The sequence below is a fragment of the Odocoileus virginianus genome, chromosome 20 (assembly GCF_023699985.2).
Source record: "Odocoileus virginianus isolate 20LAN1187 ecotype Illinois chromosome 20, Ovbor_1.2, whole genome shotgun sequence".
NCBI classification, from domain to species: Eukaryota; Metazoa; Chordata; class Mammalia; order Artiodactyla; family Cervidae; genus Odocoileus; species Odocoileus virginianus.
Window position 1 is genome coordinate 44,082,899 of NC_069693.1, and position 25,560 is coordinate 44,108,458.

The 25,560-nt window shown below is 35.6% G+C and overlaps 1 protein-coding gene across 7 annotated transcripts in view; it reads right to left on the reverse strand.

Annotated features, from left to right (window-relative positions):
• The window catches only part of PHKB (phosphorylase kinase regulatory subunit beta), a 213,425-nt gene that overhangs the window by 145,261 nt on the left and 42,604 nt on the right, over positions 1 to 25,560 (reverse strand). For all 7 annotated transcript variants that reach the window (XM_020881709.2, XM_020881707.2, XM_070451354.1 and 4 more), the window contains 2 exons: positions 20,721 to 20,828; positions 17,806 to 17,886 (listed from right to left, as the gene is read on the reverse strand). In XM_020881709.2, the coding sequence (XP_020737368.2) occupies positions 17,806 to 17,886; positions 20,721 to 20,828 (189 nt within the window). The remainder of the gene's footprint in view (positions 1 to 17,805; positions 17,887 to 20,720; positions 20,829 to 25,560) is intronic.

Below are 25,560 nucleotides of genomic sequence, written 5' to 3' on the forward strand. Positions count from 1 at the left end.
TAGAACAACTTGCACATTTCAGTGAAGGAGAAAGCAACAATGGTGCTGGAGCCTCACAGAAACAGAACAGAGCAATCTAGGTTTCAAAAAACATACATCTATCACATCACTTCTCTATCAAAGAATGGAGCATTACACACCTACAGTAAACTTTTTCTTACTTCAAATATTGGGGAGGGTCGTCTCAGCTTTCCCAATTTCTTGTTCAGTTCAGTTCAGTTCAGTCACTCAGTTGCATCCAACTCTTTGCGACCCCATGAATCACAGCACGCCAGGCCTCCCTGTCCATCACCAACTCCTGGAGTTTACTCAAACTCATGTCCATCGAGTCGGTGATGCCATCCAGCCATCTCATCCTCTGTCATCCCCTTCTCCTCCTGCCCCCAGTCCCTCCCAGCATCAGGGTCTTTTCCAATGAGTCAACTCTTCACATGAGGTGGCCAAAGTATTGGAGTTTCAGCTTCATCATCAGTCCTTCCAATGAACACCCAGGACTGATCTGCTTTAGGATGGACTGGTAAGATCTCCTTGCTGTTCAAGGGACTCTCAAGAGTCTTCTCCAACACCACAGTTCAAGAGCATCAATTTTTCGGCGCTCAGCTTTCTTCACAGTCCAGCTCTCACATCCATACATGACTACTGGAAAAACCATAGCCTTGAATAGACAGACCTTTGTTTGCAAAGTAATGTCTCTGCTTTTTAATATGCTGTCTAGGTTGGTCATAACTTTCCTTCCAAGGAGTAAGCGTCTTTTAATTTCACAGCTGCAATCACCATCTGCAGTGATTTTGGAGCCCCCCAAAATAAAGTCTGACACAGCTTCCACTGTTTCCCCATCTATTTCCCATGAAATGATGGGACCAGATGCCATGATCTTAGTTTTCTGAATGTTGAGCTTTAAGCCAACCTTTTCACTCTCCTCTTTCACTTTCATCAAGAGGCTTTTTAGTTCCTCTTCACTTTCTGTCGTAAGGGTGGTGTCATCTGCATATCTGAGGTTATTGATATTTCTCCTAGCAACCTTGATTCCAGCTTGTGCTTCTTCCAGCCCAGTGTTTCTCATGATGTACTCTGCATATAAGTTAAATAAGCAGAGTGACAATACACAGCCTTGACATACTCCTTTCCCTATTTGGAACCAGTCTGTTCGTCCATGCCCAGTTCTGACTGTTGCTTCCTGACCTGCATATAGGTTTCTCAAGAGGTGGGTTAGGTGGTCTGGTATTCCCATCTCTTTCAGAATTTTCCAGTTTATTGTGATCCACACGGTCAAGGGCTTTGGCATAGTCAATAAAGCAGAAATAGACGTTTTTCTGGAAGTCTTGCTTTTTTGATGATCTAGCAGATGTTGGCAATTTGATCTCTGGTTCCTCTCTTTTCTAAAACCAGCTTGAACATCTGGACGTTCACAGTTCACGTATTGCTGAAGCCGTGCTTGAAGAATTTCGAGCATTACTTTACTAGCATGTGTTACCATATGTAAAATAGATAGCTAACGGGAAATTGCTAGACGTCTCAGGAAACTCAAACAGGGGCTCTGTATCAATCTAGAAGGGTGGGATGGGGAAGGAAATAGGAGGGAGGTTCGAGAGGGAGGGGATATATGTATACCTATGGCTGATTTATTTTGACAGAAAACAACAAAATTCTGTAAAGCAATTATCCTTCAATTAGAAAATAAATACTTTAAAAAGAAAAAAAAAGGAAAAAAATTGAGTTACTTTCAGAGGTTCTTGCTTTCCCACTTACACTGTTGCTGTTGTTCAGTTGAACAGTCGTGTCTCTTTGTGACTCCATGTAGTGCAGCACACCAGGCCTCCCTGTCCTTCACCATCTCTGGAGCTTGCTGAAACTCATGTTTACTGTGATGCCATCCAGCCATCTCAGCTTCTGTCATCCCCTTCTCCTCCTGCTTTCAATCTTTCCCAGCATCAGGGGTCTTTTCCAGTGAATTGACTCTTCATATCAGGTGGCCAAAGAATTGGAGCTTCAGCTTCAGCATCAGTCCTTCCAATGAATATTCAGGACTGATTTCCTTTAGGAAATCAAGATTGCTGGGAGAAATATCAAGAACCTCAGATATGCAGATGACACCACCCTTATGGCAGAAAGTGAAGAGGAGCTAAAAAGCCTCTTGATGAAAGTGAAAGAGGAGAGTGAAAAGGTTGGCTTAAAGCTCAACATTTCAAAAACTAAGATCATGGCATCTGGTCCCATCACTTCATGGGAAATCAGTGATTTCCTTTAGGAAATCAATCCTTTGATCTCCTTGTAGTGAAGTGACTCTCAAGAGTCTTTTCCAACACCACAGTTCAAAAGCAACAATTCTTCAGCACTCAGCTTCCTTTATGGTCCAACTCTCACATCCATACATGACTCCTGGAAAAACCACAGCTTTGACCATAAAGACCGTTGTGGGCAAAATGATGTCTCTGCTTTTTAACACACTGTCTAGGTTTGTCATAGTGTTTCTTCCAAGGAGCAAGTATCTTTTCATTTCAAGGCTGCCATCACCACCCACACTGATTTTGGAGCCCAAGAAAATAAAGTCTGTCACTGTTTCCAATTTTTCCTCTTCTATTTGCCATAAAGTGATGGGACTGGAAGGCAAGGTCTTAGTTTTTTTAATGTTGAGTTTTAAGCCAGCTTCCTCTCTCTCCTCTTTCACCTTCATCAAGAGGTTCTTTAGTTTCTCTTTGCTTTCTGCCATAAGGATGGTATCATCTTCCTATCTGAGGTTATTGATATTTCTCCTGGCACTCTTGATTCTAGCTTGTGCTTCATCCAGGCCAGCATTTTGCATGATGTACTCTGCATATAAGTTAAATAAGCAGGGTGACAAAATACAGCCTTGATGTACTTCTTTTCCATTTTGGAACCAGACCATTGTTTCATATGCGGTTCTGTTGTTTCTTGACCTGCACACAGGTTTCTCAGGAGATGGTAAGGTGGTCTGGTATTCCCATGTCTTTAAGAATTTTCCAGTTTGTTGTGATCCACACAGTCAAAGGCTTTGCCGTAGTCAATGAAGCAAAAGTAGATGCTTTTCTGGAATTCTCCTGCTTTTTCTATGATCCAACGGATGTTGATAATTTGATCTCTTGTTCCTCTGCCTTTTCTAAATCGAGCTTGTACATCTGGAGGTTCTTGGGTCACGTACTCTTGAAGCCTAGCTTGGAGGATTTTGAGCATTACCTTGCTAGCATGTGAAATCAGTGCAATTGTGCGGTAATTTGAATATTCTTTGGCATGGTCATTCTTTGGCATTGCCCTTCTTATTTCAGATTATTACAGTAATTTGGACTAATTATGAAAGCTAAATTTTATGCTGTAATTCAAAAATGATCACTCAAAATGTACTTTACAGCAAAACACAACAATATATTTTTTTGTTTCACCAACATGAATAAATTCTACTTCACAAGAAGTCATTTTACTGTTCAAATAGAAATCTTTTCTAAAATGGATAATTTCCAAGGAAGCAAGACATTCCTTATGTGTAATTCTAAAGTAATTGTAATACTGTTTAATAGATATTATTATAAAAAATTACTGATTTTATATTCCTTTCTTATAACATTTCAAATAAAGAAGTAAATTCATATTAAGCAATGACCATTTTATGAATTTTAGATAATTTGTATTTTCCAGTAATAAGTAAAGAGGCCATTCCAGCTTGTGTTGTTGTTGAGTTGCTAAGTCATGTCCAACTCTTTGTGACCCCATGAACTGGAGCACGCCAGGCTCCCCTGTCTTTCACGATCTTCCAGAGTCCCGCTTACTATGCCTCATAAAATTGTCATTTGAAAAACTTTATCAGCTTTACTACAGTAACAACTAACATTTGTGAGTATGTCTGATGGTGACTCTATTTTTTTACTTGGGTAAAGAAATCTACACCAATATACTATAGTCACAAATTTTTTTTTTAATTTCCCAACATTATCTTGAAAGGAGAGGCTATCACAATAACAATTAAAAACCCATTTTAGTCCTATGACTACCATTTAAATATCCCATCTCTTCTATATCCTATCAAAACCGCACAAGTGGGACTTCTCTTGTGGTCCAGTGGTTAAGAATCTACCTGCCAACACAGCAGACAAAGGTTCTATTCCTGGTCTGGAAGGATGCCATGTGTCCTGGCGAAATTAAACCTATGCTCCACAACTACTGAAGCCCACGTGCTCTAGATTCCATGCGTCACAACTTACTGAGTCCACACCTAGAGCCTGTGCTCCCCAACAGGAGAAGTCACTGCAGTGAGAAGCCCATGGACCATAACAAAGAGTAGCTTGCTGCAACTAAAGAAAATCCACACGCAACAATGTAGACCCAGCACAGCCAAAAAGAAAGTTTAAAAATAAAAATTTATTAATTAATTTAATGGAAAACACTTAAAAACCAAAACTAGCAAAGTTCAATTTATAAAATTTCAGAAGATAAATATGGAACCAGAAACAAATATTTATGTGTGGGAAACATTTTTATTTGGTCAATAAACTTGTTTTTAAAAATTCAGAGACTGGCTTAGAAAAGAGCTCAAGAGATCATCTATACCAAATATGTCTTTCTGGGTATGTCCATTTTTAGCAATTATTGGAAATCACTTTTATTATTAAAAGATCTCCAAGGCCCTCTTTTCCAATACTAAATAAAAAAAATCTGAATCCTCTACAATGCCTGTAAAATCAACTTAGATTACAGCAACCCAAACTAGGTGCAGTACTTCAAAAAAGGTTTACCCATCTGTGGGTAATAATCTTCATATTAAATAACAAGCAACAAAAATAAATCATAACAAAAAATCATAACAAGAAACCTCTAAAATAACACTTCAGTACAGTATAAATTATATATACATAAGAATCACCAAGAGAAAGATGGATTATCATTTGAGGTGTGAATAATGTGAAAGTTTTGAGAGAGAAAGAGAGCATGGGATGGGAGTGATATGTGGGACACAGAATGGTAGCATTGATAAGACAGTGAATTTGACTGGACTGGTCTTCTAGGGGACAATCTTCCATGAACAGGTCAACATTTTGTCTATTTTAAAGTATCTGTATTTATCAGTGGCTAAGTGACTAAACTGAACTGACTGACTGGCCAATCTATATATTGGTGTTTATATGGTAGGCTTGTTGTGCAGTCACTAAGTTGTGTCCAACTCTTTGTGACCCCATGGACTGCAGCACGCCAGGCTTCCCCATCCTCCACCATCTCCCGGAATTTGATCAAGTTCATGTCCATTGAGTCAGTGATGCTATCTAACCATCTCATCTCCTCTGCTGCCCTCTTCTCCTTTTGCCCTCAATCCTTCCCACCATCAGGGTCTTTCCCAATGAGTCAGCTCTTTGCATCAGGTGGCCAAAGTATTGGAGCTTCACCTTTAGCATAATTCCTGCCAATGAATATTTAGGAGATTTAGTTGATTTCCTTTAGGAGTGCCTGGTTTGATCTCCCTGCTGTCCAATGGACTCTTAAGAGTCTTTTCCAGCACCACAACTAAAAAGCATCTATTCATCTGTGCTCAGTCTTTTTTATGGTCCAACTTTCACATCTGTACATGACTACTGGATAAACTATAGCTTTGAATATACAGACTTTTGCTAGCAAAGTGTTATCTTTGCTTTTAATATACTGTCTAGGTTTGTCAAAGCTATCGTTGGCTTGAAAGTTGAAAGTTATCACTCAGTCATGTCCGACTCTTTGCAACCCCATGGACTGTAGCCTACCAGGCTCCTCCCTCCATGGGATTCTCTAGGCAAGAATACTGGACTGGGTTGCCATTTCCTTCTCCATCGTTGGCTTAGGAGGCACTAAAATCTCTTTATGACATGACCACCACAACAACAAAACAAAATGAGGTAAAATAGACTTTCTTTAATCAAGAAAAGCTGGGTTTTGGGGTGAGAGAAAAGGGTAAGAGAATATCTCAAGCAAAGTAATTTCCTGATTCTTATACACTTACACTGTGAAAATTCAATACACTGTAAGTGGACAAGCAAAGAAAACAAACAACCATGTGGAATAAGTAAGGTGGCCATTAGCCACATGCAGCTGGTTGTCATCAACTAGTCCCAATTGAGATGAACTTTCAGTGTTAAAATTTTGAAGACCTACCACAACATAAAGAGTATATAAAATATATTATTGAAACAAATTTCATCTGCTACTTTGATTTTAGCTACTAAAAATATTTAATTACATATGTGGCTCACATACTGTTTTGATTGGAGAGCACAACTATACAGGCTGGAAAAAGAAATAAATACTTTCTCAATCTGCCTGTTCAGCTGGAAGTGGCCTCACAACAGCTCTGACCAACAGGCATAAGAAGACGTCTCTTAGGGACTTTTGGAACGCTTTTGATGTTTCTGATGAAAAGGGCTACTTCTGATTAAAAGTAGCTAATACATCAACTTTATCAACCTTCCCCCCGCTTTTTGCCATGATGCCTGTAGTTACAGCAGCCATTCTGAGATGATAAAGAGAAGAGAAACTGATGGACCAAAGAGCTAACCATTTCCAACATTGCATTATATAAGAAAAACAAGCACCTTTCCTTTAAGCCACTGCAGATATCCCCAACAGACATAGGATGAAACAGTCTACTATTTCATAATGAACTGTGATATTAGAAGGGCCAGGATCAAAGAAAAATTTCAGATATTCATATGACAAGCTTCATTAAATATGACAACCTTAAATTTATTCAATAATAGCTGTATAGCCAAAAAAATTAAAAGAACATTTCTATGTAATCACTTGATAGTTTTGTGTTAGTTTTTTAAAAAATTCAAAGACACTAATTTGGACATAAGTAAAAATTCACTGATTGTGAAATCAGTGAAGTGACAAGCATTATCAAGGTAATAGCTGAAGTCTAAGAACTTCTCAAATATACTGTTAAAAATGAGTATAAATATTCAGCAAAACAAACTGTATACCAATACTACTGTTACACAATGCCTAAGCAAAGTCTTGGCTTACAATAGGTGTTCACTCAATATTTGAGAATGAGTGAACAGTAGGCATTTAGTCACACATTTCTGACACATGGTACAGAATCTCAAATGGCAACTAAATGCGCTATTTACAGATGTTTAAATGTGATAAAATGTTTGCAGAATATTGAAGCTTATTTTTTTAAAAAACTGAGGTATAATTGATGTAACAATATTATATAAATATCAGATATACAATTAAGTTATTTTTTACTGCAGTTATAAAAATACATTAGGGTTAACTGAGTTTATAGAAAGAGTAAACTGCAGGATAAAAAGCTGTTGGTGGGGTGAGATATGAAGAGAAATTTACATTAAAAATAATTACAAATGGGAATTCAATTCAGAGAATAACAAAGATCTCAGAAAAACTAGTTAGTCATCCATAAAAGCAATAGGAATACTGACAAAAATAATAAAAATCAACTTTTCCAGAACTCTGAAACTTAAACAAGAGCTTGTAACAATGCAAGGAGCATTAAATAAGGAAATCTCACGAAGTAGACTAAGCATTGGAATGTATTGAATTGCTCTGTTTTCTATTCCCTCTCCCTTGCTTTATCGAAGCCTCATAGTAGTTATGAAAATTAGCAGACTAAAGCCACCAGAAGGAACAAAAAAGGTTTGGAACTCACCCAAATCACTGTCTTGGTAAACTGTCACTATTTGAAGAGTCTGACAGCTTTCTGGATACATTTACTCAGAGAGGTTTTCTTTAAATGATCTGACCTGGTGCTTGTACAACGCATACAGCCTTATCCCTAGGCATATATTACATAGCTGCCTAGGCATAATGAGTGGCAACTATTTAATATTTCAACTATCTAAAATCTTTCTTTTTAAAAGATGGGCCATGAGAAGTCCATAGTGGGCTGTGTAAATCTCCAATATATTCCTGGGAAGCCATAAGGATATGCACATGTGTACAGTTGTGCTTTCCTGGCAGCTTAAGTGCTAAAGAATTCACCTACAATGCAGGAGACCCAAGTTCAATTCCTGGGTCAGGAAGATCCCCTGGAGGAAGGCATGGCATTCCATTCCAGTATTTTTGCCTGGAGAATCCCATGGACAGACGAGCCTGGTGGGCTACAGCTCATGGGGTCACAAAGAGTTGGACATGAATGAGCGACTAAGCACAGCACACAGTTGTGTTCATAATTAGAAAAGACCTGAGACCTAATCTCACACCTCCATCTGAACTTAAAGCTTTGCAAAAGTAGCAAGTGAAGGTTAAAGGAGAGTTACATACATCTACAAAGAACTGAAGATGATTTGGTGAGAAAAACATCTCACTAATATGGAGAATCAGTAAAGATGTAGAAATTATAGTAAGGAACCAAAATTTTAAAAATGAGTTTAAAGGGCAATAATAAGAATTGCATTCAATAATTATATCAAATCATTGAATTCAATAATTATACCAAAATCACTCCAAATTATTCTTGAGTCACCATGGAATGAGACTACAAATCAATAACAGAAGAAAATTTGGAAAATTCACCAATATATGAAAATGAAACAATAGCCTGCTAACAACCAAGGGGTCAAAGAACACATCACAAGGGAAATTAGAAAATACACTGAGATGAATGAACATAAAACCGTAATATAACAAAAATAATGGGATGCAGCTGAGCAGGCTGAAGAGGGAAATTTATAACCACAAATGCCTGTATCTGAAAAGCAGAATGATCTCAAATCAATAACCTAATCTTCTACCTTAAGAAACTAGAAAAATAAGAGCAAAATAAACCCCTTCAAACCAGAAGAAAGGAAATAATAAGGACCACAGAGGAAATAAATAAAATAGAGAAGAGAAAAACAGTAAATCAGTAAAACCAAAAGTTGATTCTTTGAAAAAAACCAGTAAAACTGATAAATCTTTATCCAAACTGACTAAGTAAAAAAGGAGCTATGATTTAAATTACTAAACTAAGGAGTGAAAGAGGAGGTATTAATGCCAACTTTGGAGGGGGAAAAAAGGATTAATAACCTAGATGAAATGGACAAAGTCCTGGAAAGACACAAACTACCAACACTGACTCAGAAACAAACAAAAATCTGAGTAGACACATAGTAAGGCACTGAATCAATAATAAAAAATCCTCATAGCAAGGAAACCAAAACCCAGGCAACTTCAGGCTGCACAGTGGCTCAGATGGCAAAGAATCTGCCTGCAATGCATGAGACCTGGGTTCGATCCTTAGGTCAGGAAGATCCCTTGGAGGAGGAAATGACAACCAACTACAGTATTCTTGTCTGGGAAATCCCAGTGGCAGAGGAACCTCAGAGGCTACAGTCCAGGAGGTTGCAAAAGAGTCAGACACAACTTAGTGACTAAACAACAACAATAGCCAGCTTCACCAATAAATTCTACCAAATGTTTAAAGAAGAATTAACACAAATCTTTCATAAAAACTTCTAAGAAAGAGGAAGAAATGCTTCTTAAACATTTGAATGAGGACTTTATTAAACTAATACCAAAGTCAAAGATGTTATACAAAGAAACAAAAACAACAAAATATACACCAATATCCATTAAGAGCACTGATGTGAAAATCCCCAAAAAACTAGAAAGTGGAATGAAGCAGTATAAAAAAATCTTACATGACAAAGCAATATTTACCCACCACATATTTTCAGTTCAGTTCAGTACAGTCGTTCAGTCGTGTCCAACTCTTTGTGACCCCATGAACCGCAGCACGCCAGGCTTCCCTGTCCATCACCAACTCCCGGAGTCCACCCAAATCCATGTCCATTTTGTCAGTGATGCCATCCAACCATCTCATCCTCTGTTGTCCCCTTCTCCTCCTGCCTTCAATCTTTCCCAGCATCAGGGTCTTTTCCAAGGAGTCAGTTCTTTGCATCAGGTGGCCAAAGTATTGGAGTTTCAGCCTCACCATCAGTCCTTCCAGTGAATATTCAGGACTGATTTCCTTTAGGACTGACTGATTTGATCTCCTTGCAGTCCAAAGGACTCACAAGAGTCTTTTCCAACACCACAGTTCAAAACCATCAATTCTTTGGCACTCAGCTTTCTTTATAGTCCAACTCTCACATCCATACATGACTCCTGGAAAAACCACAACTTTGACTAGACGGACCTTTGTTGGCAAAGCAATGTCTGCTTTTTAATGCACTGTCTACATTTGTTATAGCTTTTCTTCCAAGGAGCAAGCATCTTTTAATTTCATGAGCGCAGTCACCATCTGCAGTGATTTTAGAGTCCAAGAAAATAAAGTCTCTCACTGTTTCCACTGTTTACCCATCTATCTGCCATGAAGTGATGGGACCAGATGCCGTGATCCTAGTTTTTTGAATGTCGAGTTTCAAGCCAGCTTTCTCACTTTCCTCTTTTACTTTCAGTAAGAGGTTCTTTAGTTCTTCTTTGCTTTCTGCCATAAGGGTAGTGTCATGTGCATTTAGTTTATTGATATTTCTCCTGGCAATCTTGACTCCAGCTTGTGCTTCATTCAGCTCGGAATTTCGCATGATATACTCTGTGTATAAGTTAAATAAGCAGGGTGACAAAATACAGTCTTGACATACTCCTTTCCCAATTTGGAACTAGTTTGTTGTTCCATGTCCGGTTCCAACTGTTGCCACTTGACCAGAATGCAGATTTTTCAGGAGACAGGTAAGGTGGTCTGATACTCTCATGTCTTTAAGAATTTTCCACACAGTCAAAGGCTTTGGTGTAGTCAATAAACCAGAAGTAGACATTTTTCTGGAACTCTCTTGCTCCTTCTATGATCCAGCAGATGTGGGCAATTTGATCTCTGGTTCCTCTGCCTTTTCTAAATCCAGCTTGAACATCTGGAAGTTCTCAATTCATGTACTATTGAAGCCTCACTTGGAAAATTTTGAGCATTACTTTGCTAGCATGTGAGATGAGTGCAATTGTGTGGTAGTTTGAACATTCTTTGGTTTGAACATACTTATAAAAATAGTAAAAGGGATAGGAAAAGGGACAGAAAAAAGGAGATAAAAAGATATGGAACAAAGTGTAAGGGTTGAATATACAAGTAGCTTGGTAAAAGAAAAAAAAAAATGGAGCACAAACAATGTTTCAGTAGACCCTAGGTGAGAACTTCCAAAACCTTCCCAAAGATACTAAACTAGACTATTTGAAAACTTCCACATGCCCCAAGGAGGATAAATACAAAGAACAGCACAGCTAGCACATCTTAGTGAAACTAAAAAAATTCAAATACAAATTTTAAAGCAGCCCAAGTAGACAATATTTTCATAGAAACAATGAAATTCAAGCTGATTTATTAACAAAAACAATGGAAGTCTAACAACAAGATAATGACATATTTAAAGTGTTGAAAGAAAAAAACTGTCAACTTAAAATATATTTCAAAATTAAAATGGAAACAAAGATATTTTTAAAAAAACAATAAATAAGGAATGGACAATGGTCCCAGACAGAATATCCCAGGAAAGAAAGGTTATCATCATAATGGTACATGGGTAGGTATATGTACAGTCATAAAGGATCTGCCTGCAATGAGGGAGACCTGGGTTCAATCCCTGGGTCGGGAATATCCCCTGGAGAAGGAATTGGCAACCCACTCCTGTATTCTTGCCTGGAGAATCCCATGGACAGAGGAGCCTGATGGGCTAACAGACCGTGGAGTCACAAACAGTTGGACAGAACTGAATGACTAACACACAGGTATATGTATATGAATGAATATACAGTTCAATATTGATGTAAACATCAATAATAGTGAGGTTTTGTTCTGTTTGAAAATATATGTAGTATTAAAATAAAGACAAACAAAACCACAATAGTAGGTAGTAAGTAAGTATGTAGAGATAAAATGTGGCAAGGTTCTCAAATTATCTGTAAAGCAGAAAGCAAAGAAGAACTAAAGAGCCTCTTGATGAAAGTGAAAGTGGAGAGTGAAAAAGTTGGCTTAAAACTCAACATCCACAAAACTAAGATTATGGCATCTGGTCCCATCACTTCATGGCAAACAGATGGGGAAACAATAGAAACAGTGAGAGACTTTATTTTTTTAGGCTCCAAAATCACTGCAGATTGTGTGACTGCAGTCATGAAATTAAGACACTTGCCTCCTTTGAAGAAAAGCTACAACAAACCTAAACAGCGTATTAAAAAGCAGAGACATTACTTTGCCGACAAAGGTCCATCTAGTCAAGGCTATGGTTTTTCCAGTAGTCATGAATGGATGTGAGAGTTGGACTATAAAGAAAACTGAGCACCAAAGAATTGATGATTTTGAACTCTGGTGTTGGAAAAGACTCTTGAGAGTCCCTTGGACTGCAAGGAGATTAAATCAGTCCATCTGAAAGGAAATCAGTCCTGAATATTCACTGGAAGGACTGATGGTGAAGCTGAAACTCCAATACTTTGGCCACCTGATGCAAAGAACTGACTCCTTGGAAAAGACCCTGATGCTGGGAAAGATTGAAGGCAGGAGGAGAAGGGGATGACAGAGGATGAGATGGTTGGATGGCATCACCGACTCTATGGACATAAGTTTGAGTAAGATCCAGGAGTTGGTGATGGACAGGGAAGCCTGGTGTGCTCCAGTTCACGGGGTTGCAAAGAGTTGGACACGACTGAGCAACTGAACTGAACTGAAAGCAAAGTATAAATTTGAGTAGACTCTGAAGTTGCTGTCTTTTCTAAAGTAGCCACTAAAAAATAATATAACAACTGGTATAACAACAAATTAAATAAATAAATAAATAAATCTAAGAAGGAAAAAAGGGTACAAAGAATAGATAAGACCAATAACAAACAGAAAGATAAAAGGCTTAAACCAAGGTATATCAATATTTACATTAAATGTATATGAATTAAGTACTCCAATTAAAAGAAAAAGACTGCCAAACTAGATTTAAAAAATAATAACTATATGATGCTTACAAAAGATACCAGATACAAATAGGAACACCATTTTAAAATAAATGAAAGTTTTAGAAATGCCATACAAACACTAATGAAAAGGAACTGGTCTCTCAAGATAAATTTTGACAAAGAAATTTAATAGGAGTTAAAATGGGACATTTCCAACTAAAAAGTACAACAATCTCAAATCACATGCCTGTAATTTTATAAAAACAAATACACATATATATATGTGTATATATTTATACATACATATAGATACACACATACATATTCATGTACAAGTACACACACATATATACATACTAATAAACCAGAAAATTACAGAACTAAATGGAGAAAAATTCACAATCATGTTTGTAAACTTAATGAACATATCAGACAAAAAAAAAAGTACAACATGTAAAAGATGAGATGAGCATAACTAATGTAGTTTACCTAAGAAATGTATAAAGCAATTTAAACCTAATAGCATTTTTGCCTTGTTTCTATGACACATTACCAATAATTAACATAGCTTGCATGACAATGACTTGTTTCCTTATTTCATCCAGATATTTGCTCAAAAGCTCTTTTCCAGAAAAGCCTGTCCTAATAACTCTACTTAAAAGTTTTATAGTTTATTTTCTATTTTCCCCCTTACATGCTTAAAAAAAATTATGTATCATTTCAGGACATTATAGCCTATATTTAAATATTTATTAATTCTGTTTTCCTTATTATAATTTGAATTTCATGGCATTATAGACTAATATCTTTTCTCACTGCTATATTCTATTTGGTCTATTTTAGAAACTCAATAAATATTTGCCAAATAAGCTTGGTTCATGAAAGAATGCATGACTGAGTAAACATGCAAAACATGAATAAACAGGCAAACTCTGAGTCAGTCTGGTTGCCCTCAATACTTGAACATGAAGATGTCACATGACATGTGTCACTCATATCTGTACAGAATAAGCAGAGATAGAACACTATCAATAGAATGAGTGGACTCTGGTGCCAGGCTGCATAGTTTAAATCCCAGCGCTGTCAATGACTATCTGTGTGACCCTGGACAAGTTATTTCTTGACTCTCCATTATTTTCATCATTTGTAAAATGAAGATAATAACTATACCAAGTTGATAGTTTTGTGAAGATTAAAATTGTTTATATGTGCAAAGTACTTTGAACAATGGTAGCACATAATAAATGCTATTATGTTAAGTGTTATGTTATTATGTTGAGTTAACTACTACTATTATCACTATCATTGCTTCCTATAAATTTGAGAAACAAGAACAATAATACCTTTCTTTCTTAGAGAAAAACATCTATAAATACTTTTGAGTAACCTATTCATTTTTGTGTGTACATTGTTGAAAAGCAGGAACTAAGAATACCTTGCAACACCTCAATAATTATAGAGATTTATTCTAACTATTAAAAGACAGAAACCCCTCAAGTTCAGCTTGAAAACCATTTCACATCAAGAGACAGTCTGTAACACAAAAGTATCCACACAATAAACAGAAGCAAAAAAAAAAAAGGTCTGCTAGTATTTTAAGGAGAAAACATGCAAACAAAGCAAAAGTCAAAGCTCACTAAATAATAAGTTAAAAACCTATTTTTAAAATTAAAGTCTCAGTATATAAGAGAAAAAAATTATATCTTAAAACATCTAACAAAGGTCACTTAGCCACCACTGTTTAGTATGCTGGCTCCCAATCATACCCAATGCCTACTATTTATGCCCTGTGCAATTCCCTCTCACACTGATTTAAGACTGACCAATGTAATAGAGGATACTGTAAAATGATGGAGGGTGATTCCCAGACAAGGTTGTAAAAAAAGCACTGTACTTCCATCATGCTCTTTGGGATCACTTTCTCTGGAAAAAGCCACCTGACATACAGTAAAGGCACTCAAGCAGCTCTATGGAGAGGCCTCCTGTCCACAACCATGTGAGTGAACCATCCTAGGGCCCTCCAGGCTCAGTTAAGCCTTCAGTTAACCGTAAATCTGCCTTATTATTTGAATCCAACTTATGAGAGACTCCATGTCAGCAACATCCTGGTTAGTTTCTCCTGAATTCCTGGCTCACTGAAACTATGAGATAATAAATGTTTGCTCTTTTAAGCCACTAAGCTCTGAGGCAATTTGTTACTCAGAAATAGGTAGTTTATACAGCAAGAAATTAATTCCACATGTCACCCAATCTAAAAACATTTGAAAAGATCTTCTGGGCTTTGATAGTAAAAGGAATCTTTGCAAAATAAAAAGTAAATGGCACATGATACACAGTTGGCAAAAGAGACTTTTCCAGGTTTCATGTTGAACAGACACCTACAGATTTGTATAGTATTTTTATGTAGAAGGCTTACAACCTACACTTCCACCAAACAGCTAAAGAAATAATCATCTGACCATTCTTGAAAAAACAAAGCTTCAAACATATTTATCTAAAGGAACTGGAGTTCGCAGGATCATTTTACAAATTTCCATCAGTACAACTGGTTCTATAACCACTCCAAGTGTTATCCCCAGTTAATGCTATTTCCACTTAAATTCTAAGCTTGTAGAAAGATGTTTGAAGTTACTGTTTACAAAACTGACATGATACTGTGACTTGTGACCAATTAAAGCACACTAAAATGAGAGTCATATAACAGCATAATACTAGAAAAGGGACATTAAAATCCATACAGACATTTTTCCATCTCCATTTATAATGATTTAGCAGATATAATCTAACACACAACATACAGTTAACACTTTTTAATAGTTTAACAAAAAATAAGAGCAAATCTAAAATGTAAAAAGAAAGACAAAATTTCACCCTTTGTAAATCTTTACTTTCAAAGTGTTCTTTGAGACTTAATAGTCTTTGGGTTAATGACTTTGGGTCATCAAAGTCTAAAAGTTCCCTTATTTTATTAAAGAATTATGAATCTTTCCATACAATGAAGCCTTTCCACAAAAAGGAAGGAAAAATTAAACACAAAATAAAATGTCATATTTTTCCAGTAGTCATGTATGGATGTGAAAGAGGCTATAAACAAAGCAGAGTGCCGAAGAATTGCTGCTTTTGAACTGTGGTGATGGAGAAGACTCTTGAGAGTCCCTTGGACTGCAAAGAGATCAAACCAGTAAATCCTAAAGGAAATCAGTCCTGAATATTCACTGGAAGGACTGATGCTGAAGCTGAAACTCCAATACTTTGGCCACCTGATGTGAAGAACTGACTCATTGGAAAAGACCCTGATGCTGGGAAAGATTGAAGGCAGGAGAAGGTGATAACAGATGGTTGGATGGCATCACTGACTCGATGGACATGAGTTTGAGTAAGTTCCGGGAGTTGGTGATGGACAGAGAAGCCTGGCATGCTGCAGTCCAAGGCGTCACAAAGAGTGGGACACGACTGAGTGACTGAACTGAACTGAACTTATGGGGGTATGTGAGGTTCTTTAATGTTAAATAAAGTAAGTTTCTTGGGATCCATTCTGAATGATACAGTTCTTGCTTATTTTAATCTACTTTTAGGTTATTTATAGAGTATGTCCTAAAACGAAACATAGAATACCATGTGGTAGTTCATTACCTTGCCCCCTCCAACAGATATAAATGAGCTCTCTCTTTTAATAAACAGAGGGCCTGACTTAGGTGAACTTTGTATTTAGTTAATATATACGTAAGATTAGTCTGATTCCCAACCCCTCCCCTACCCAAAATATTTGAGCATCACTATTTTCACAACACTATGAAAACTGAGAACTAGTTGGATGATAACATGTAGTTCTTTGATAAATAAAACAAGAAACCATAAGTAGTTACTGTTATTTATTATTATTATTGCTTCTTTATTATTTAGCTGTATTTCCAAATAGGTTTCACTTATGTGTATTAAAAAGGTACAGTGGATGTATAAGATTATGAACTACTGGAGGACAGGGCTACATGTACTGATTTCATAGCACCCTGAGTGCAGTCCAGTGATGACTTTACTGTTTAGTATGATAAACTGTTCTCTATGCATGGATCTTAGGAAAAAATAATAACTAATATATAACTGTATAATATATCTACTCTTTGATAGAATTCTCACTGTATTCGCTGGTGGTTTAGCCGCTAAGTGGTGTCCCACTCTTTGCGACCCCATGGACTGCAGTCTGCCAGGCTCCTCTGTCCATGGGATCTCCCATGCAAGAATACTGGAGTGGGTTGCTATTTCTTTCTCCAGAGGATCTTCCTGACTCAGAGATCAAACCCACCTCTCCTGCACTGCAGGCAGACTCTTTACTGCTGTGCCACCAGGGGTGCCCTTCTCACTCTGTATACCATCTCAATAATAATAGTTTTTTACTTCAACTGTGACACAATTCAAAATACGTTAACATATGGGTCTGTCTGTATGTTTGTTCAAGCATTAGGGCCTATGAAAAATTTCTCAACTTTGTGATACAGTTATTTTCAAATTTCCTAATAAGAATAAAAACATGATACTTATTTTTTGAAAAAATTAAGAACTCTACTGAAGTCAAACAAAAATAACAAAACATGATAAATGAATTTTTACTATTAAAAGGATGGGTTACAAAAAGCAACAAAGGAAAAGAAGACAATAATTCTGAGAAAATCTGGAAAGGCTTTTATTTTTATAGTTACTAAAATTTTTGAAAGTTACAAGATTTTATTTCAGAATACTTGAAATATAGCCTTCATAAGAGTAGAGTTTTACAACCTGTTACATATTTTGTTTATTTTTAAAGTGCTTTGCATTGATAATATAAAGACTCTTTAGCTGAGCATTCAGAATTCCTTACCTGACTATATGAGTTTAAGAATAACCCAATTTACACAATTAAAAATGTTTTAAAAAGTAAAAGAAAAAAGGTATTCTTAGAGATGAAATTTGGGAAAATCATACCTCATCAGTGTTGTAGATAATCTGGAGTCCTGAGGAAATCATTTCCACAAGGTAAAGGAGATACAGAGACACTGCATTTATCTGAAAACCAACAAACACTACAATAGGTTAAAGAAAATGACAAAAATACTATGTTACAAAATTAAATGTAAAAGCTAAGATTACAAGTCATTTGCTCTTGTAGTAGCATATAAAACTGTCTTCTTTCCTATGAAAAATAGAGGAGCTGTGGATTTAGTTCATAATAAAATCTCAGCTTTGTATATAAAACCCTAAAATCCTCAAATTCACTATGATGGTTATTAACAGTTGATTAGGAATATTTTTATGACATTTGCTTTCTAAGATTTATTTTGAAACTGTAGATTTAGAGAAGGCAATGGCATCCCACTCCAGTACTCTTGCCTGGAAAATCCCATGGACGGAGGAGCCTGGTGGGCTGTAGTCCATGGGGTCGAGAAGAGTCGGACACGACTGAGCGACTTCACTTTCACTTTGAAATAGTTTCGTCCCTTGGGCAGCTACATAATGTGAATCCAATTCAAGAGTGGGTAAATGAAAAAATTATTGGACGGTAAGACATTAGGACTAGGCCACCATAAACAACAGGCAGCACATCCTGTATTCAGAGAATACAGAACTTACATAAGCAACTGTAGCAACATATTTATCAAACATTTAAAATATATTTATGAAAAATGTATTCTAAAAATGAGGCTTTTTCTTTTAGTTTATTAGTCTATTAAAGATAAATATTGTATGCTCTAAACAAAACAAACAAAAGAAGACAATAATGTCCCCTTTAACCAAAAATTAAGATTCTCATAGAATTCTGAAAGGGCTATATACATTTTCTCGAGAAAATAAGCCGTGAAAGATAAATAGCACAACATGGACAAACCTTGAAAACATTACACTAAAAGAAAGAAATCGGTCACATTAGACCACATGGTATATGATTCCATTTATATGAAATGTACAAAATAGGCTTGTTCATACAGACAGAAAGTAGACTGGTAATTGCCTACAGTGGGGGTCTTTGAAGGAGATGAGGAGTGACTGCTAACAGGTACTGGATTTCGTTCGGGGATGAGGAAGATGTTCTGCAATGTTGATTGAACAACTTTGTGAATATATTAAAAAGCTGTATACTTTACATAGGCAAATTATATATTATGTGAATTATATCTCAATAAAGTTATCCCATAAACAAACAAATGAGAAGCAGTGAAAAATTTTCATTTAGCCAGGAAACAGCTAACTTGAGGTAAAAACAAAGAGGAGGTAAGGTATAATTTTCTTATCATATAATTCTAATCCAGAAGATTATTACCCACTAATAGCCTTGGTGCCCTGTGCCTTCGTTGACTCTCCTCCAATCCTTTCTGAGTAACAGACAGAAAGTTGGGGCAGAAAATTATTTGTGCCCTAGATGCCTTGGACAAAGCAGCTGTGTGCCACCAGGGCCTGCCAGTGGGGGTAACTCTCTCAGGAATCAGGACTATCCTGAATGTCTCTTGACTTCCCAGCACTCAAAGTACAGTAGGTCTCAGAGTCTTGTCAAAGTCCAAGTGGGCCACATAAAAAGATGGAGGATTTTATAAAAGATCAACATTAACTCTTGAGTGACTTTGCTCAGAACATAGTAAGCAAGAGCTTCATCCCATTGGGTCACCCAAATATTCTCATAGAGCACTGACACTGGCCTGTTAGAAATCATCTCAAAGAAATTTCATTTCCATTGACAGCCAACTACAGCAATATCTCAAAGAGCTCTCTGCTGTGATTTTTAGGAGGCTTCTGTGAGAAAATATCAGTAAGTGGCAAAATGTATGGGACTACCAAATAACAGGCTGACCAGCATTTATTTGAAACCGACTATGTGCTAGGCATTACATTCAAATTCTAAGATACAAAAACAAATGAATCATTACCTTCTAAAAACCCTACGTCAAAAAGTAAACATATCTGTGAGAGCAAAAGGTACAGAAAACCTAATTGTTTGAAAAATTATGAGACAGCTGAACAACCACATATTTGTGTAACATTAAATCTCCACAGAACTGGTTACAAATAACTATTAAGAGTTTCTGCTGCATAGAAATGGGGACACTGAACTTTCTGTGTTTGGAGGAGTCATTCTAAAGTAAGATGTTTCAGATCTCTAGAGAGAAAGGAACTATAAAAAGGAGATACTCATACTTTAGTAAGGAATATATGAATAGTAAGTATTCTATTCTAAAGACAACAAAACCAAATGATGAAGAGGAAGAAAATCCATTAAAGATAAATAGCATATATAATACTTGTGTACTAGAAACAAGGCAAAGGGGTACACAGATGTGAGAAAAAATGAAAACAAAATATGAAGCTTTATAGTGTATTCTTAGCATATAAAATTTATACATAGAATTTAAAATAATATAAAACTTAACCCAGAAATGCGATTTGAAATTATCATTTTAGTGGTACATTTTTAGCATCATTGAAGGCTGATTTATTAGAAATGGACTATCATGTAACAAAAACTTCTGATCTGCTGTTATATTACTGTCAGTTGTCTTTTATTCCCTAGTTCCTAAATATTGAAATTCCTCAAATTTGATAATGAGCACAAGCTTTTGTCACTGAAAAAGCTGTAGGATCCTTTCCTTCTTCTAGATAGTAGTATTATAATCCCTCCAGCTGCCCTTTTTGCTTTTGGACCAAGAACACAATAATATTTAATGCTCAATCACAATAATTCAGTTCCTCTGGATTTCTTCATTTCATGGTTGATTCTCTACTTCCATTTTAAACAATTTAAGTTTTAAAAAAATGTAAATCTAATTTTTAAAAAATGTAAATAGCCTCAAACATTCTATGATATAAAAGAGTAAAAATGCAGAAGAAAATGTGTAGTGTCCTCTTTTTACCTGAAGGTGCCCATATTCCTCATAGGAGAGGATCTCATCTCCTGTATGTACATTGAAAACAGAGTGAAGACATGTTGTTGGGCGTGGATCCTGCTTAAATTGCTGGACCTGGAATAAAATATAAAATTTAAATGATGCTACTAATTCACATTCTCATCCAAAATCAGAGATTATATATTTTTCAAGAGACTTTTTAATGGGGAAAGCTACAGCTTATAGACAGAGGATAGAACAAAGCAGAATGTTACTTTTTCTAAAGAAACAAAACAGATAAAACTCATGATTATTAATGTAATAGAGTTAACATGACTGTTAAATACTTAACTGATACTTCACAAACAACTGAAGTATAATAGGAAGCTTGTTAATGTATTAGCATTGGCTTTTGAATGTTTTGCATCTTATTTTAGAGTCAAATAATGGTTTCCTCTATGAGACTGGATTTCAGAGACTGTATCCCATTGTACTGACATTTGGAAATGCTTACATGACACTCAGTGAAAGAGCGCTTCAGGCCACATTCTAATTCAATAAATTTTCAAAACGCCAAATGCTTTTTCTTTCTCCAAGGATCACAAATTGTAACCATGCTCCTGTCAACATGTTTTCATTTCTTTCACCACACATACTCTCATTACTAAGGCACCAATTCCAAGAGAATATAGGCCATATCTTTACTTATTAACTCAACATAAAATTTAATCATGTTAGAATACTAATTAAGTATTAAATGACAAAAAGAGACAAACTCCAAGGACAAGCAGATATTAATTCAATTTTGCAAACATCTGCTAATAAAGTTATATGCCAAGTATGTCTACTACTAGTTCCCTGGAAGTATAAGATGAATAGGAATAGAGAATGAATAGAATAATGCATAGTTCTAGGTAAAAGCAATGACTTTCTTCTCTCTTTGAAAAGATACAAATGATGATAGTATCTGAGTATTCATGATCTTGCCTTGTTTTACTTGGCTAAGGAAGCACATAGAACCATACTCTCTTTTCATATTCAAATTTCTTCTCATCCTTAAAGTCTTATCTTAAAAAGACCTTCTTTAATAAAGTCCCTTCTGAACCCCAACTAAAATTCCTTCCTCTGGACTCCCATATAAGGGTGCTTATCCTTTATTTATTTCTCCAGTGTTTTCTTTTTATTAGTTTTCTGAATCTCCCACTATCTTTCAAGCTTCGAGAAGTTACAGTCAATTTTTCACATCAGGTGGTCAATGTATTGGAGTTTCAGCTTCAGCATCAGTCCTTCCAATGAATATCCAGGACTGATTTTCTTTAGGATTGACTGGTTTGATCTCCTTGCTGTCCAAGGAACTCAGGAGTCTTTTCCAACACCACAGTTCAAAAGCATCAGTTCTTCAGCACTCAGCTTTCTTTATGGTTCAAATCTCACATCCATATATGAATACTGGAAAAACCATAGCTTTGACTATACAATTACATAAAATTTAGAAATTCAATTTTTCAGTCACAATGACCCATATCAAGTGCTCAAAAGCTACATGTGACTAGTTGTTTCTGTACTGTTCAATACACTAACAGAGAACATTTAGATCATCACAGAAAATTTGGCAGTACTGTACTAGAGGGCTAACACACCTTTCCACCCCCCACCAAGAGATCTGCATAAATACATATGTTATGTTATGCATGCATGTTCAGGTGTGGCCAACTCTGTTGGACCCTATGGACTGCAGCCCACCAGGCTCCTGTGTCTGTGGGATTTTTCCAGGTAAGAATACTGAATTGTGTTGCCATTTTCTCCTCCAGGGGACCTTCCTGACCCAGTGATCGAACCCATATCTCTTGCAGCTCCTGCATTGGCAGGTGTTTACTTTTACCACTGAGCTACCCACAAGCCCTCCCTCAGTTTGAAATCAACAAAATTAAAGCCAGGAACTACCAGCAGATAATCAGAAATGAGAGAATGAGGGTAAAAGTATGGATGTACACTCTCCATCTATGTAGTGACCAAGCTACCCAGTGTTAACTCAGAAAAGGTGAGACAGCTACGCCATCTCAGTGTCTGAAACTGCTGGTAACAGTCTCAGGCTACACAAATATAGAAAGCATTGTGGTCACTACTTTCACAGTACCATGCCTATTATCTCAAAGCACTGAACATTTTTCTGGACTCTTAAGACAAAAATGCGGTTAAATTAAAACAAAATTTATTTTGCCCACTTGATAAGAATCTAAATGGATAAGGTTTTATTAGTTTAATAAAGTGATTGCTGCAGTTGACAAAGCAGTGTTTGTCATTTGTCTTCAAGACACACAAGTACCCAGCATGAGAATTTATATTCAATGATTGTGCCAGAGGAAAGGCAACTATTAAATGATCAGAGATGATCAAACAGTGAATTATATAATTATGCTTTGAGCCTTAAAGCTGTAAAAAGACAATTTAAAATTTCAGGGAAAAAAAAGACCCAAATTCAATAAGCTTTGAAAATTAATGAAGCATATTGTATACAAAATATAGACAAAAAGTACTCTTGAGAGCAGCCAAAATCAAGAGGATATTAATTAGTATTGTATGATATCTGGCATATGGCAAGTAAAAATAAAGAGTTATTATTGAAGTAAGAATTTCTAGATTAAAAGAAATCTAGAACAATGTTTTTTCCTTCTTATATTTTACTTAGACTTTTCCTCAAAATTTTCATCTTTGTGAATAAGCAAGTTTATCATTCAGGAAAAGGTACTGAGTATTGTGTCATCTGTTCTTAATTTATAAACTTAAAATATACACTGAGGCAGGAAAATCACCTTGTAAGGGAATCCAGGAAGAATAAATTTTATAAAAATTTAATGATTTCTCATGAATTAGGAAGTACTTAGGTAGCATTTTCAGGAAATAAATTTTTTAAGCAGACCATTAGGGACAGCAACATTCACAGCCCACTGTAAAACAGATCCTTATTCTCTGAACTGCAGACTCAATCAGTTTTGAAATCTGAATGCTCCTCTTTAAGACGTATTAATAAAAATAGATATATGAACACCTAGAGGTAAAAAATAACTAATGTTAATAAGTAGAAATTAATACAAGCAGAAAGACAGTAATAGAAATTAGATTGGTCTATATTCTTCAAATCAAAGAAAACTATTCACTCAAATAAATCAAAACATCCAATTTAGGTAGTATTATTAGAAAATATATCAGGAAGCATGCTTTACAATGAGAAGCAAAATTTTCACTAAGTTATGATTTTACTTCAGAAGATGAGCTTTAAGGTCAAACAGCACATGAATATTACAAATATACTTTACTTTAGTTTTAAGGGAGGGCCAAAAGATAAAATTACACATTTAAAAGTATGGTATTAATGTCTACTGCTATGAAATTATGAAGGAAATAGTGAGCACCAAGGGTGAAGGTATGGTGGGAGGTAATTAGCTGCGTGCATGGTTTAGTCTTACTGAGTCATATGTGCACTGTAGCAATATTTTCTACTCCTACTGTAAGGTTATGGGGTTCAAGAAAGATTATACCAATAACAGCGTTTTTAAACTTGTAAAATTCTACATTTTGTAGTATGCAGAAATACCAAATCCTAATGTGATCTGTACCTTCTCACAACTCACATAAGGCAAAAAATGATAATACTTTGTAATTTAAGGAATTCAAGGACAGTTTAAGCTACATTCAAGTTGTATTCAAAAGAATACCAAACTATGAATACTTGTTAGTAAAGTTGAATAATCTTTAGAAAAGGACATTAAAAAGATTAAACAAGTCACAAAGAAAAAAATTTACAGTACATCATTTTCTTCCTTTTGATAAACAATTATAGCTTAAGTATGTTAACCTGGTTAGCAAGCACATGGCTCACACAATTCATGGCTCACACAATGTTTCCTTGAGAGAAAAGCTGAATTCATACATATTAAGCATTCATGAAATGATAAATGTGAAACAAATATTACTTAGGAAAAAAAACTTTAATCACAATTACTTCAATATGTTATACAAATTTAATTCAAATATTAAATGTCAATATGACATATTACTTTGTTTCAAGCATTGAAAAACCTTTATAATGATGACTTGCAAAGTCAAATCTCAGTAGACAAATTACAGGTTTTTCATATATCTCTATTATCAACTTGTGAATAAATTTACTTTCTGCAAACTAATTTTTTGTGTTGCCATATTTTGGTGACAGAATATATAGGATTTTTTTTTTTTTTTTTTCATTTTTGACTTCAGGTCAGGTCTTAAAAAATGTGCTATCACAAAAACTTAATATAATATCCATATGGTAGAGATACACAAAGTATTAAGTGATCAAAATTGCCTGCATTAATTACTGAAGTGCATCTTTACTAATAAATCATCAGACCTGGGAGTGGTCATTGAGGAAGCATGATGTAAATTTATTAACATGTTCTACAATATATTAGGACCTGGAAACACAGAGATGTAGGTAAGTAGGGGGAATATCACATGTATAGAGCTTTTTAGTTTAAAAAGTTTTATTATGTACATTGTTTAATTTCCAAAATAATCCTGTAAAGTCTGCTGTTTTCTAAGCCTTTAATTCCTGCTCTCTTTATATATAAATGAATGAATGATTATATTTCTAAACTAAAGTTCAGTTAGAATGATGACATGTATAAAATGAATTTTGAAAAGGATTTTCTTATTTAATACAATATTGGTTAGAATTATGCATATCATGACGTTCTTGAGAAACTATTTATCTGAGCAAACACCAGATGCAAAATACAAATTCAAGCCCAAATAACAGTTTCCAATCAATCTTGCTTAAGGTATTTCTTCAATTTCAGTATTTCAAAACCCTGGGCTAGGAAGGCAG